This window comes from Leiobunum rupestre, chromosome 8 (genome assembly GCF_980474605.1).
Source record: "Leiobunum rupestre chromosome 8, qqLeiRupe1.1.hap1, whole genome shotgun sequence".
Classification (NCBI taxonomy): Eukaryota; Metazoa; Arthropoda; class Arachnida; order Opiliones; family Sclerosomatidae; genus Leiobunum; species Leiobunum rupestre.
In genome coordinates this window covers 38,243,187-38,257,065 of record NC_143391.1, presented here as the reverse complement: position 1 = coordinate 38,257,065, position 13,879 = coordinate 38,243,187, and the positions used below count along the sequence as shown (strand labels likewise).

The 13,879-nt window shown below is 37.9% G+C and overlaps 1 protein-coding gene across 2 annotated transcripts in view; it reads right to left on the bottom strand.

Annotated features, from left to right (window-relative positions):
• Positions 1-7,068: 7,068 nt before the first annotated feature.
• The window catches only part of LOC149933353 (suppressor of lurcher protein 1-like), a 127,605-nt gene continuing 120,794 nt past the window's right edge, over positions 7,069-13,879 (bottom strand). Inside the window, exons 15-17 of one of the 2 annotated variants that reach the window (XM_090156299.1) lie at positions 11,009-11,079; positions 10,092-10,205; positions 7,069-7,737 (exon numbers count right to left, since the gene is read on the bottom strand). In XM_090156299.1, the coding sequence (XP_090012425.1) occupies positions 7,511-7,737; positions 10,092-10,205; positions 11,009-11,079 (412 nt within the window). In that variant the 3' untranslated portion in view covers positions 7,069-7,510. The remainder of the gene's footprint in view (positions 7,738-10,091; positions 10,206-11,008; positions 11,080-13,879) is intronic. The other variant, XM_090156300.1, reaches the window with a different exon arrangement.

Genomic DNA, 13,879 nt, shown 5'->3' with positions numbered 1-13,879 from the left:
TAACTATACAATTTTCCGCAAAAGGGATCGTGCAAACTCTGCGATTCCGATCGTGCCGCATTCTATACGAAGCCTTCCTTGGGACAGACCTTATTCCGGTAGAGGATAAAAACTAATAAGGTCTGTCCCAAGGTTTCTCAAAATTCATAGAAATGCTAGATATGCGTACACTACTGCAGAAGCGATATTAAAATTCCTTCATCCTCACTTCGCACCACAGCGACTGATATCAAGTGTAAGGAGTTTCTACAGCAATTGGGTATTAACCATATTACCAGTAGCCCGTACTACCCCAAATCCAATGGTATGACTGAACGTTCAATAGCTACAATAAAAAATCATCTCATTAAGGCTAAGAAAGAAGGCCGTGATCTTCATTATACAGGGTGTTTCAAAAGGTTATGCAGAAATTTTAAGAAGTTGTAGGGGGTGAGTTGAGAAGTATGCCAGTTTTATTTTCCCCATTTCCCTACGAAGAGTTAAAAGAGCACCAGAGAGCTTCAAAGTGTGGCCTACTAGCCCCTGGAAGTAGCCTGCAACAAGCGCAACACCAAGCAGCATTAAAATTCGAACATTAAGGTTTGGGTTCGTGTGATAGGTGAAACAGGAATTGTAAACAAATCAAGGTAACCAGCGTAAAAAAGTAAACTTAAACAATATTTAAAGTCGTGATGGACCGCGATTTCTCATCACTTTCAAACTGTAACAATGGAGTTCACTTCGGAAGAACTGACGGATATTCATTTCGTGTTTGGACTAGCAGATGGCAATGCTTTGGCTGCTCAACGTCTCTACCAGGAATGGTACCCGAACCAGCGCCTCCCCGTCTCACGGACTTTTACCAATGTCCATCGTCGATTACCAGCTCCAACCCATATGCTTATATGCACAATACTACTACAAATTTCACATTGCAGCCTTCTTACCCGATACAACAGATCCAGGACGCTAACAAGCAGGCCTCTTTCCATTCCGGCGATCATGTATATTAACAAGCAGGGCATCGAGACTGCCTGCCTGCAAATATACTTTCTCGAGCATTTAAGCGTCATTCACACATTTTGCAGACTTAAAATAATTATTAAATGGACTAAATATAACGTTTACTAATAGACGTTGAGAAAAAAATTAATTATACACATGGGTCTTTCATAATAAATCGCGTGTTAACACGCTATAATATGGCCTTTTCCAAACCCTTAAACTAGTTGTAACTATTTTTTGAAATAACTTATAGCTGTGAATTTTTTTCACTTTCTAAATTCGCTAAGATTTATCGAATTACACCAACGAAAACCCTGTGATTTTTCAGGGAAGGTAAATTCGTCACAAGGGGTCGCGACTAAACATTTTGGGTAGTGCGTCACTCTCCATTATTTCCTTATTACAAAAATTTAAATATTATTGGTAACGGACTATTTTTTACTTTTTGCCTAATTTTGAGCTCTTTGAAACACTGTGGCAGGGCCCATTAAATTCTTAAAACATTTCTGTTTGAATTTCCTTTTTTTGTGGGGGCAGATGGGTTAGTAAATGTTGAAACTTATATTGGACTATATTAACCTTTTAAATTATCGAAGCATATGTTTATAAAATATTCGAATTTAAGTGCGCGATTGAACATAAAAATCAAAACGTTATCTGATAAAATAACGCGTGCTATGTAAACCGTAGAAATTTGAAATCAAATAAAGAAGTCAGTTATATTTTTATTGTGAAGGAGAGCAGGCCGTAAGCGAATTCCTTGTGCCGTCTCTGCCCTTAGTAACCAAAGTTTTTCGGTCCACAACAACCTTCTAATTTTCATGCCATTGTCAAATCATCGATTCTTTCAACGATTTAATCCAGTCATTCATAATGTTACCCACGCCGAAAGTGAACCATTTAATTTCAAGTGTTTCAGTCTGCCTGGAGTTGCCGAAAATAGCTTTCCCCTATCTTCAAGGGACATTAGCACCTCAATATTATTACAGTTAACCTTTTACTTCAGGATTCAAAGTAAAACTTTCTGAGCAATGCGAGCTCTTTTATATTAGTCAAGAAGGTTCTGGGAAATGTTTCCCACGTTCATCGAATATAGTACTATAAAAAACCAGTTCTCTGAACTTAAAAAACTGTGTTTATTATTTGAATTTGTTCGGCTTAGAAGGGACAGATATTCAAATAGTTAGGGAATTCCTGTAACTTTACAAAACAACAATCTATGTTGAACATTTTTACAGGCAGATGATATTCATGGCAAAGGTCAAGGTGGATCAAATTATGTAGGAGCTATAGTTGTATTAATGTTCAATTTCATTTTATCGTCTGTTGGACATTATACACTTAGGTAACCCTTATTCAGATAATACTACAGACTAGCAGACGAAACGAGAACCAACAATTTCGAAGCTAATTTAGCATTTAGTTATTTTCGTCAAAATTATGTTGCACGTTTTTAACTTGCATGGGCTTAGTAGGCAGGTAGATATTATTATTCAATCAAAGCCGACGTGAGCCGTGTCCACTCACTTCCATAACGCAATAAAATCAGAAAACAAATCGGTAAAATATAAATTTTACTTTTCATCTACATAGATACGTGTGATTATCAACAGGATTTATTCCCTAAAATCTAGACGCGTAGCAACTGTAATCTGCTAACTAATTAATTACAATTGTTAAATTATCAAACCATATTTTTGATCTTATTTGTTGTATCGGAGCTGCCTCAATAGCGACAGAAATTTCGTTCGGTGAGACGCTGTTTCTTAGAGACTATCATTCGACCAAATCAGAAATAAATGAACCGACGTTATCGAAATAGCGCTCACAATCGGATGGCCTTTTCCTTATGAAATGATGAGAAATAAAAGCTAATTTCCATCCCCGTCTTTTGACGCGATAAATAGCACTTGGGAATTGTGGGTATAGCTATTTCTATGTATAAAAAATGGTTTCATAAAAATAAAAGCGTTTTTTTCGGACTAGGAGCGCGCAAAATTTCAAATTCCAGGTCAAAATGCAACTTCATAATTAAAACACCTCCAACATGGGGAGTATAGCAGTCTGATAACATCGGTTCATTACTTTTGACCAAATGTAATGGAACTTTGCGTACAGAAATAATCAGTCTCTGCCTACTAACAAAAATGGAATTTTTAGTTTCGAAGATCATACTATTAAATATATTCTTGATCTTCTTCTGTTGCTGGGCAATCAGCTCTAGTCAAAATTGTTTTTGTACCACTGGAAAACTGATTGGTTTCTCTAGTTGTATGCCACATTTTTCTACAATCTTTTTGATGTATAAGATTTATGCATTTTTAGTGTACCATCATTCCGGAAATCAAACGTTACTACCAAAAGATTACGTATAGGCCCAAATTCCTTTAACTCATACTTTGTCGACAGAACATTAAACGTTTCTTGTATTAATTTATGGTTTTTAGCCAATACCACAAGAACATCTACGTATACTAAAACAAATAATATACACAATTCGAGCCAACTAGTTTGGTAAAACCTATTTGCTTGAAAGTTTTGTCCATTTACGGAAACCAATACAGTCCACTCTGGTATAGAGCGCATTGTGTAAATTTAAACATTAGTTCCCTAGGATATTGTTTTTCATACCCGAGAATTTGTTTCATATAAACACATTTATCCAAATGTCCATATAGATAAGAGTTGGTCACATCCATATCAGATAGTGCCCAACCCAGAAACATTGAGAAAAAAGTCGGATCAATGAGAAATTGATCACAGGTGAAAATGTAGCTTCATAATCCAAACCTTTTATTGGTCGATATCCTTGTGCAAGAAGTCGCGCTTTATATCTCATTATTTTGCTTTCATGGTCTTTCTTTAGCGCATAGACTCATCTGCAACCAATTATGTATTCTATTGGTAACTTTACCACCGTTGGAACTGGACGTTCTTCTAATTTTTGTATCTCCCGGTCGATCGCTTGTTTCCATTGGGCTTTCTGTGGATAATGCACAGTTTTCTGAAAACGTTTTGGAATTGTGACTTCTGCACAATAGTATAAACATCACCTGACGGTATACCCGCGAAGAGTGTAGCGGTTTGTGGTACATCCTTTCTTGAAAAAATAAACTTATATCATACTCCAGCTCCTTTTCCTGCATATATCTTTTAACATATAGTTTTGCACGAAGTTAAATGCTATCAGTGTCATAATAATATACGTCTCTCTGACCAGCTGTGGCCTCAGTCTTCCTGATCCTCTCTTCCCTTGTCCAACCAACTGGTAAACCATCAACCGCTTTCCTACCGGTAACATTAGTTGTAAGCAGTGGTTCCATTGTCTCGTTTCTGGGGATCTCTTGTTCATCATCGGTCACTGTCACTTCATCCACGGGTTTAAAATCAGTCCGCTTAGAATGATCGTCAATATCACCCTAATTTTGAGTGTCTGGATCAATGAAGAAGCTGTATTCACCAGTTCTGCCCACAATGAATATGGTAATTTAACATCGTATCTCAATGTTCGTACTGTATTTAGTAAAGTTCTGTTCACGCGTTCCGCGACTACATTCATCTGAGCTGAACATGCGCTAGTTCGTTCATGTGCCATACCAGAATCACGACAATAATTGGTAAACCGTTCAGCAAACCGTTGTCGGTTCTTAATGCCTTGATTTTTCAACCCGTTTGATTTTCCACATCGACCATATAAAAATTTTTAACCAATCAAAAGCTTCACTCTTCCTATTCATTGTGTATAGTTACATATATCAACTGCTGTCATCAATAAATGTGATGTAATATTTCGCTCCCCTTATTTACGCAATAGGCGAATGTATCAGCTTTAAGAAGTTTCTATTCCGGATATTCTTCAGTGGTTTGTGTACACTTAGGGTACTTTTCGCTATGTGACAGGACGGATCACCTTAGCTTTGATGGCTTCTCAACCATCCAACATATGATGAGAAGCCATATATTTTATATATTATTAATTGGAGTGTCATAAACGTTTGTTCCATAGCTCAATGAAACTGGGAACTGACCTATTATTGGCTTCCTTTATTTCATTGACCATAGCCAGCGCTTGTATTATATAAAAATTTTATTCAGACAATGCAATGCAATGGTACTTCGAAACGAAAGTTCCCATTGGGTAAATATGCAGTAAAGCATGATTTCTCAATAATCTTTTTATACCCCGCTTTATCCAATAAGCAACTGCTATACTAAGGTTGAACAGACTTGGGCGAGCTTATAAAAGACTTTATTACATGGCAACATAACCTTATATAGCCCAGAGGTAGTCACATACGCCGGCTGGTATTACGTAACGTTGATAGATATAACACGTGATATAGAATAGTGGCACATAGGAGCAACAAACACAGCACCCCACACAAGGGGAACGCAACCAGTCAAAGTCGTGCATTTTCTTGGGTACAGTTTTCATTGGTTAGACGCTTTAGTGCCTGCTGCCGTCGGAAGGGGAAAATTCGTAAATTGTCTCACCCCTGCCCGTAAAACGTTTAGGGAAAAGGCTAGTGCAATGAAATTTGTTCACAACACTGCGTTAGCGTGTTTAAAGGCTAGCTGCCTTCTCCTTGTGTGTGTTGCACCATCTACCCATAGGTGTTGTTATCATAATATTACAATCATTTTTGAAGTTGTAAATTTTAAAAGTTTTTTCATTGTGGGCCCAGAGTGTGTTGTTATGTTTCCTTCACTTCCTCGTTTGGTCAGAGAAGATTGAGTGAATGGTGGTGGTGCTACTGGAAATTGTGATACTGGAATGCGATGGTATTGTCCGAGAATCACTGACGGATGATTATTTGCTTTGTTCCTCTGAGGCTTTATATTTATGATGAGATTCCTGGGCGGGGTATGGTGCGATGCGCTCGGTGCCAGATTCTGCGCTACATGTTTTTCTGGTAGGATTGGTGCAGGTTGTGATGTATCTGCTTAGAGAGACAGTACTCAAGAAGCCAACTGCCGATTTGTAGGTTTGTCAGTCCTACAGGTGAGGTCCGGGCAACCTTTGCAAGTGATAGTTCGTAAGCCAGCTTGAACTACGATATGAAGAAGTTGCGGTAGTTGGCTGTGCCTGTTCGTTTAGAAGGTCATGATTGTGATATTGTGGATTGCATCAGTTCTACCTGAATGTGGGCGCAAGTGTTCCATCATTGAAGGTAAATATTATTTGTAACTGACCATTTTTAAATATTTGCCAAAATTCGGGTTCTTCTAAACACTGTGCCCCGGGCGCAATTAAATTTTGCACATTTGTGGGACCATTAACAGTAATATTAATTGTACATATTTTTTATTTCTGGTTATGAAATTCACGGCACGTTTTATGAATCGAGTAATATGTAAAATCCGATACACGGTAACAAATTTGTAAAATACTACGGAATAAAAGATGAATAGAAATATTTTTTTTTTGAAAATAATCTAGGTTAAAGAGCTAAGCCAACGCAAGATGATCCCATAAATATATAAAATCAGAAATTTTAATAAATATTTCTATTTGTTCAGGCTACCATAAAAAACGCCATGTACTTAAATAGGAAGATTGTCGTGTTTGCTTACATAATCTCCAGATGTACAGAAGCCGCGAGGGTGCACCCATCTTCTTTCGAAACTCCCCGGTAGTACCAAATTCGCAGATACAGCGCTGAAAAGGTGAAACTATGGGGGCACCGAGTAGAATCCGCCATTAACAGTGAAATCGGTAAGGGGCTAGCTTCAGACTTTTATTAATTTAATGCGAAATAAATTACCTTATTAAGCGAAATTCCGCCCTTGGGATTCGTACCCTATGTCAAAATTGAATTAAAAACTTCAAAAAAACCTCCTTTTTCCCAAATTTCGTAGAATTTGATTGTAGTAAATTGTCACCAACATTCCGACCCTCTCTCCGGTGACGACACTGCATTTTCCAGATACCTTTCAATATATTGTTTTTGAAAAACGTATAGGCGAATAAACAGCGCAGGCACCTTTCACTCTTCAATTAATTGAAACAGAGGCCAAACAAATCGTGGAACCGACTATACTTTACTAGAGTATATATCATTATTACAAAACGTCGGGGGTAAAAGTGTACATGATGAAAAATTCACGCACACAATACTAAAAAAAGTAAAATTAACCTTTTCGAATCCCAACATTTACGAGAATCGTTTTCCCGAAACTAAACAACAAAAATGGCGTAAAAGAGTTCTCATCGTGGGTTAAATATTTAAATCTTCCTTAATATTTAAACTTGGTATCTACAGTCGAGTTTCCGTCTACGTGATACACTTTATAGTGTTTGAAACAAATCGCATTTTAGAATGAAGCCTGAAGGCAACGCCCTGCGGCGTTACTTATCTACAACTGATAATAGGGGACTCGTCTTTAGGCGGCGTTAACTGGAAGGTTTGCCTAAAGAGAAACGCGCTATTCACTACTACAAGATGTTTTTGGGCTCTTGAGTTGTTTACTTTCGTGGCTTCGGATTTACGTCGAATCCCGATTTCCTTGAATGATTCGGCCCAATTCAAACACTGTCAACCGATATAAAGTGCATGCCCGGAATCTCTCGAGGGGAGGTGACAGTCTTCTGACGCGGCTCGAAGGGCGGTGGCACGTGGGCGTGGCGTCGCTTCTTCCGCCGCCTCCGACGCTTTCGATGACACAAGACGCACAGAATGATAGTTGCCAAAGTCGCCGACCCCGTACTCAATCCAGCCACCAGGTAAATGTTGAGGCCCACTGGATGCACGCCTGAAATTTAAAACCATTTTCTCTCATTCAGATTGAAGGGAAAGTTAGCGAAATAAACGATGTACCGTCACTAATGTGAACAATCAATTTGAAATACCTTTTATCTTATCTATTTTAAATAATTTCCAAGTTTTTCATCGTTATTCCCATTAGTATTTCCTAGTGTTGTAAGTCGGAAAATTTTCCGGAAAATGACCGAGGCCTTTTTTCCGGAAAAGTTTCCGTATTTTTCCAAAAAAATAAAAAAGTTTTAATTCCATGATTAGTCTAATATATTGTTTCAAATTAAAAAAAACGGCATTTTCGCCTAATTTTTTCTAATCTAAAAGTAAAACTAAACCTCTTGACTAGTTTAAACTGATTAACAATGTAACACTATGTAACGTAAAAATTGGTATATAACGTAAAATTAGGATTAAACACCGAACTTGGAAATGCTAGCTTTAAACAAGATTTGGAAATCGTTTCTAGAAGGAGTTTTTATCTCACGCCCTCCTTTACTTCACGCTCGTCACTAAAATTGACAGTTCGCCAAGCTCCCCTCAAGCTTAATCCCTTCTTTATTGCCCGACCGTCGCCTGTCCGGTGCCTAAAAATAAAATGCCATACCAAGGGTACCAAAAGACCAAAGTCAAATTCAAGGTCGTCTTGACCCCCTCTTTTATTTCATTGTATTCATTCGACGCAGCCGCCACGGTGGCTATACTAGATTGGACCCCGTTATATTCAAAAACTCGTAGGTAATCTCTAAGTGGGTCAGTCTGTCGCCAGTGACAGCCTAGTTACGGTGACTCTTGTATTAGTAGATGAGAAACCGACACTGGCGCCAGTAGTCTGCAATTTTGACATTTTGTGTTGTATTGTATTTTGAAATAATTGGTTGTATTTTTGGGGGTTTTCTAGTGTGTACGGGGAAATTCTAAGTTAGGATAATTTAGAAGATGCCACAGGGATTAGAGATTCCAGTGCCATTCTGCCTAAATGCCATCGTAGATATCTGTCAATAGCAAAGTTTTGTGTTGTGCGCGTTTAGAGGTGGTTTTAAATTTCTTACCCCTTTTGACCATTGGTCGGGGACAACTCCACCTTCAGCCATGATTGGACCTAATAATAAAAAATTATCACGTGACCCGTAGATCACGTGGGCTATTGTTGCAAAACCATGGAGCGCGCCCAGAGTCTAGAGATATTATCTTTTTCAAAAACTTCGTCTCTGAGGTTCGTCAGAACAACCTTTCGGTTGTCTACTGAACCACCGAGCTCGAATATGCTCTAAGTAATTTAATTGGTCCGAAAATCTTTATCTTGGTATTAACTTAGTCGTTTTAGTCGACAAGAATATCCGTCACATAGTCATCAACATCCAGATGGCTTCGCTCCACGAATCTTCGACGTTTCTCGCTGGTCGAAAAACTGTCAACTCTTCGAGCGTCGCCTGAGATGTCTTACTCACGACCACAACGTAGTCCCTTCACCATAATGGGTTTGGCCACCCCTTCGATGGACTTCGTATCATAGTGAAAAGACTTGTGATAAGTAATAAGTTTAAAGGGGCTCCAAAGTTCGGTGGCAAAAAAAAAGAAAATTGAGCATGCTTTTCATCCCCCCAACCCCTCACTCGGCCTTGGCAGAGGCGGGCAGATCAACCGTAAATTTCGCTTTTTACTGACTTTACACACATTTTGCCCCTTTAAATCGAAGATTTAATATCATGGCAGATGGCACACAATTAGGTTAGGTGAAAATGACATCTAAATGGGGTTTAGCTTAGGAGGTTTATTAGTAGTTTTTAATTAATTTTCATTTAAGAGTGTGCATGTTTTAACCATTTTTATGTCGCGTAAGTGTTTAAAGTTATTTGTTTAGTAATAATTAAAATTGGTCTTTTGGTATGGCAAAATATATTTCCTTATTTCATCCTTACCCACAAATTGAAATAGTAACGTACTCCGAGCGGTCAGTTATAGTAGATTGGCAGTAGTAGTAAAATATTAGTAACAATTGGCAACCCAGATCTAATAGAACGACCAGGGGATAAAAATTGTTATAACTTTTAATGTTTTGTAGTACGTTTACTGATATTAGACATTTTATATCGATAAAAAGTTAAAAACATTAAAAACCCTTAAAAAGTAATTTATGTTTCAATTTTTTATTTTGATTTTAACCTTGTAAGTATTTCCTTTTTTAATCTAATCATAATCTCAATGAATTCTTTCATTTTTGATTGTACTTTTTTATCGCGTTAATACGAGTACTATTGCCTAAAATTAATACTAAAACTACCAATATGATAATATACTTTGAAAATGCGATAAATGACTTACGAAACTTAGATTAAAATTTCTACTCACAATTGTATTCGTCGGAATCATCGAGAATTCCGCAGTTCATAAGCCGGTTGCATTTCAGTGGTTCGGGTATGCAAAATCCATTGACTTTACAGACAAATCCATCGCATTTCGTTACTGCAATATTTAAATTTGGAATGTTAAATATATGGGTTGTACTAGACGTCAGCGTTCGGTTCCATTAATAAGGAAAAATTACAAAGAAATTGTTTTTATCGATATTCTACTTCGCGCAAAATAATAGCTGGAATCAGCTATTCCATCCGAAGTTGGCCACTAATTTAATCGAAAATTATGAAAGTTTCTCAATTATTAAAATATTAGCCATGGTTACTGAAAAATACAAAAATTGAGAAATTTCCGCAATTAAATTAAATTAAACAGAAGCTGACACGCATTTCTAATATAAATTTAGTCGATTGAGGTATAGAAGTCGGGGATGGTTAACTTTTATTCAATAGATAAAGCTCTCAAAATTATTCGTAAAATGTTTTGATCAAGTAATTTATATTTCTGTATTATCTGATTAATTTTTTCGATAAATTTGTAAAATTAATCGGAAAAACAACGTTTTTTTCGATAAAAAGCTCAAAATTTACGAATAATACATGTTTTTTAATCATTTTACGAAATATTAACCGGTAAATTTCTTTGTTTACATTTTTCCCCAAAAAAATCAATTTAATCATGGATAATGATTAACCGTTACCGACCTCTAGGTAAGGAGTTATTTATAGTATTTATATTTAAATAAAATAAATGAAGCTTCAAAAATATCTTCAAATACGAGGATACGATTTTGTATTTCATTAGTACTCTAAAATTAGATTAAAAGTAGCTGACTTTTCCATTATCAACACATTTTGAATTTCTCACGAAATACCTAAATTATAAGATGGATAAGTTAAGAACGCACTTACCCGAGTCTTTAACTTCGGTCCATATTGCTTTGAACCCACCGGATCCGACAGCTTTGTCAGCAGTGATAAATCTGGGGGAAATATTAAATACTCAGAATAGCGCTAAACGAAAATCCTTAGGTAAAATCAAGGTATATTGTTTTTAACAATAAACCACGTAGACTAGTTGCTACTCAGAGGCATACCGAGGATATATAGCGCCTGTTTTTTTTTTTTTTTTTTTTTTGCGAGCAGACACTAATGGCATCGGATCTTAGGGCATCCTTAGATGCTCAGTAACGAGGGGTACACGAGAACACTAATTTATGGAGGCGTTAACGAGCTTGTGTGAAGCTTAACGAACAGTAGAACAAGCAGTCGCAGAAGCGGCATGCGCAGACGAGACGGGAGCGAGTTGTATGCCAGAGCGTGAGCCAGTGAGTGATGTGCGGGTTGAAGACGGCGCAGTAGTGCTGTCCGAAGGAGACTATACTGAGGACAGTGGAAGACATAGTGATCGAGATCTCCAAGAGTAGCGCAGCTCCGACATAGAGGAGTGGGCTATCGGTGAAAACGATACAAAACCGCTGGGGTGGGAAAACGGCCGAGGAGAGCCAAAAATATTGGGCGTTCCATGCGCCGGCAAAGCCGAAGTCCCCAGATAGCCGGGTAGGAAGGGGTCGGCTCAGAAGTGCTAGAGCGGAACGGGAGTCAGAACAGACCACGGCCTCAAAGATTTAATGGTCAAGAAGCCAGAGAAGTGCAGCGCCTGGTTTAAAGCTTTCAAATTGGCGCCCCGTATATACAAAACAAATTATAAATAGATTTGATATTTTAAAGATAAGAGTGTTAATGGCGCCACCTACATGAAAGACAGCTTGGCGCCCAGTTTAAATCTTTCAAATTTTCGCCCCGTGTGTACAAAACAAATTATAAATAGATTTGATATTTTAAAGATAGGAGTGTTTTTGGCGCCCCCTACATGAAAGACAGCTTGGCGACTGGTTCAAAATATGCCCCCTGAACCCGGGTCGGTACGCCTCTGTTCAGGGTTCATACAATATTTCAAAAACCATTTTCCCTGATATTTCCAGGTTTTCCAGATGTACTTTTTAAAACAATAAGTGTCTCTAAAATGTTAAAAGCATTACGGTTACACTTTCTAATATAATATAGTCAAGATTGAACGTATGAATTCAATACTAAGTAATAATTTCAGTAATACTAAAACAAATTGCACATAATTTTGAGTTCTCATAATTATTTTCCCTGGTTTCCCTGATTTTTTCAGGAAAATTTTCATTTTCCCTGATATTTCCCTGACTTTTTTGCTTTAAATAAATGCCACTGATATTTCCATGTTTTCACTGATTTCCATTTTTGTATGAACCCTGCTGTTGCTACTTCAAATATTATACTATCAGTTAATAAGCAAGTTGAAACATAAATATCAACGTGCTTTCAATAGAGGTGTCAATGAGCGAGTCAAGTTTTAAGCCCGACTTGATGTGCTTGGCTCATCCGTGTCTTGTTTCAAAATAGGCTAGATTAAATTAAAACTCTCGGTTTCGTGTTTAGCAGAGTGGGCACTTCATGAGTTCTGCCCCTCTCAATAAAATTTAGAATTGGTTACTTCGAATTGTAACTAGCTCGGATAATCCCGAGTAATATTATCCAAGTATCAAATAATACAATTATGATATCCTTAGCTGGACTCCTCCAAAAACTCAAAGGATACAGGTATGATATACCCATCGAAACCTTCCTTGCGCTCTTACGAAATTGATTCTAAATTGTTTTCAAAATCAAGGGATACCGGTATGATACCCTTAGTTGGTCCCCTTAAAAATTCCTATCTAATTTAAGATGCAGGGTTTAATTGTCAAATTGAGAAAACGCCCGCGTATATAGAACACCCAAAAAACCTTGGAAAATATCATAATGTTTCTAAAAATAGCGCTTGTATAAAACCGTGGTTTAGGGAAAGAAACCCCATCTTGACAACAACCAAACCTCATGGATGATGGATTACTTATAAATCCCCACGTGATCCTGCACCCTACCGACACCAGCTTCCCGAGAGAACATGGTCACGTAGGCCAGATTTAAACACTACCCAAGACGAACACCCTCATTGAGAAATTATTGACAATACCGAAAGGATAAAAGGACCCTGTAACTTCGAAACTAAGAGACCTTATAAATCTTTAATGTTAAGTGTAATTAGAGCCTTGCGCAAAGTTTAGATTTAGAGGTCATAAAATAAGTCTTCGCACAAAATGCAACTGTGAACGTCGATGAGTCCAAGAAATCTACCATGAGCCCCTGTCCGAACCAAAAGTCCCCAGCTAATCCGAACCCGAGGAAGATATGAAAATCTGATTCAGAGTTCGAGAGTCCCATTCAGGTCCGACAGAGTCTATCCAAGGAAGGCTGTTGGGAGTGTACTGGCGTAACCAAATAAGAGTACCCCGACCTCCAAAGCAACGCACCCCTAAATAGGAAGAGAAAGAGGGCTCAGGGAGTCGCTGCTGTTCTGCTGTCCGTATTCATACTTGGCGTTCGAGGAACATGCAACCGTTCCTGCATGTCCTCGAGAAAAGTGTGTTATTGCGTCTCTCCACCGCCTGTATCGGACGATCCGAACGAGACACCCGCGACGATAAGGAAATCGTCTCTTAAGAAGCGAAGACGCCGAACAAAAGGATAAGTAGTAGTTTTTCTCAGTTTCCCCTAAAACATTCACTGGGCCATAGGTAGCGCGTGAAGTAAAACACTCTCCCTCAAATTGACAAAATACCCCCATAATCTAGAGTTTCCTTCTTATCACCTTGTTGGTCATCAAGCCAGTACCAGTAAGGTCCCATATACATGTCGAGTCCCCAACGAAGA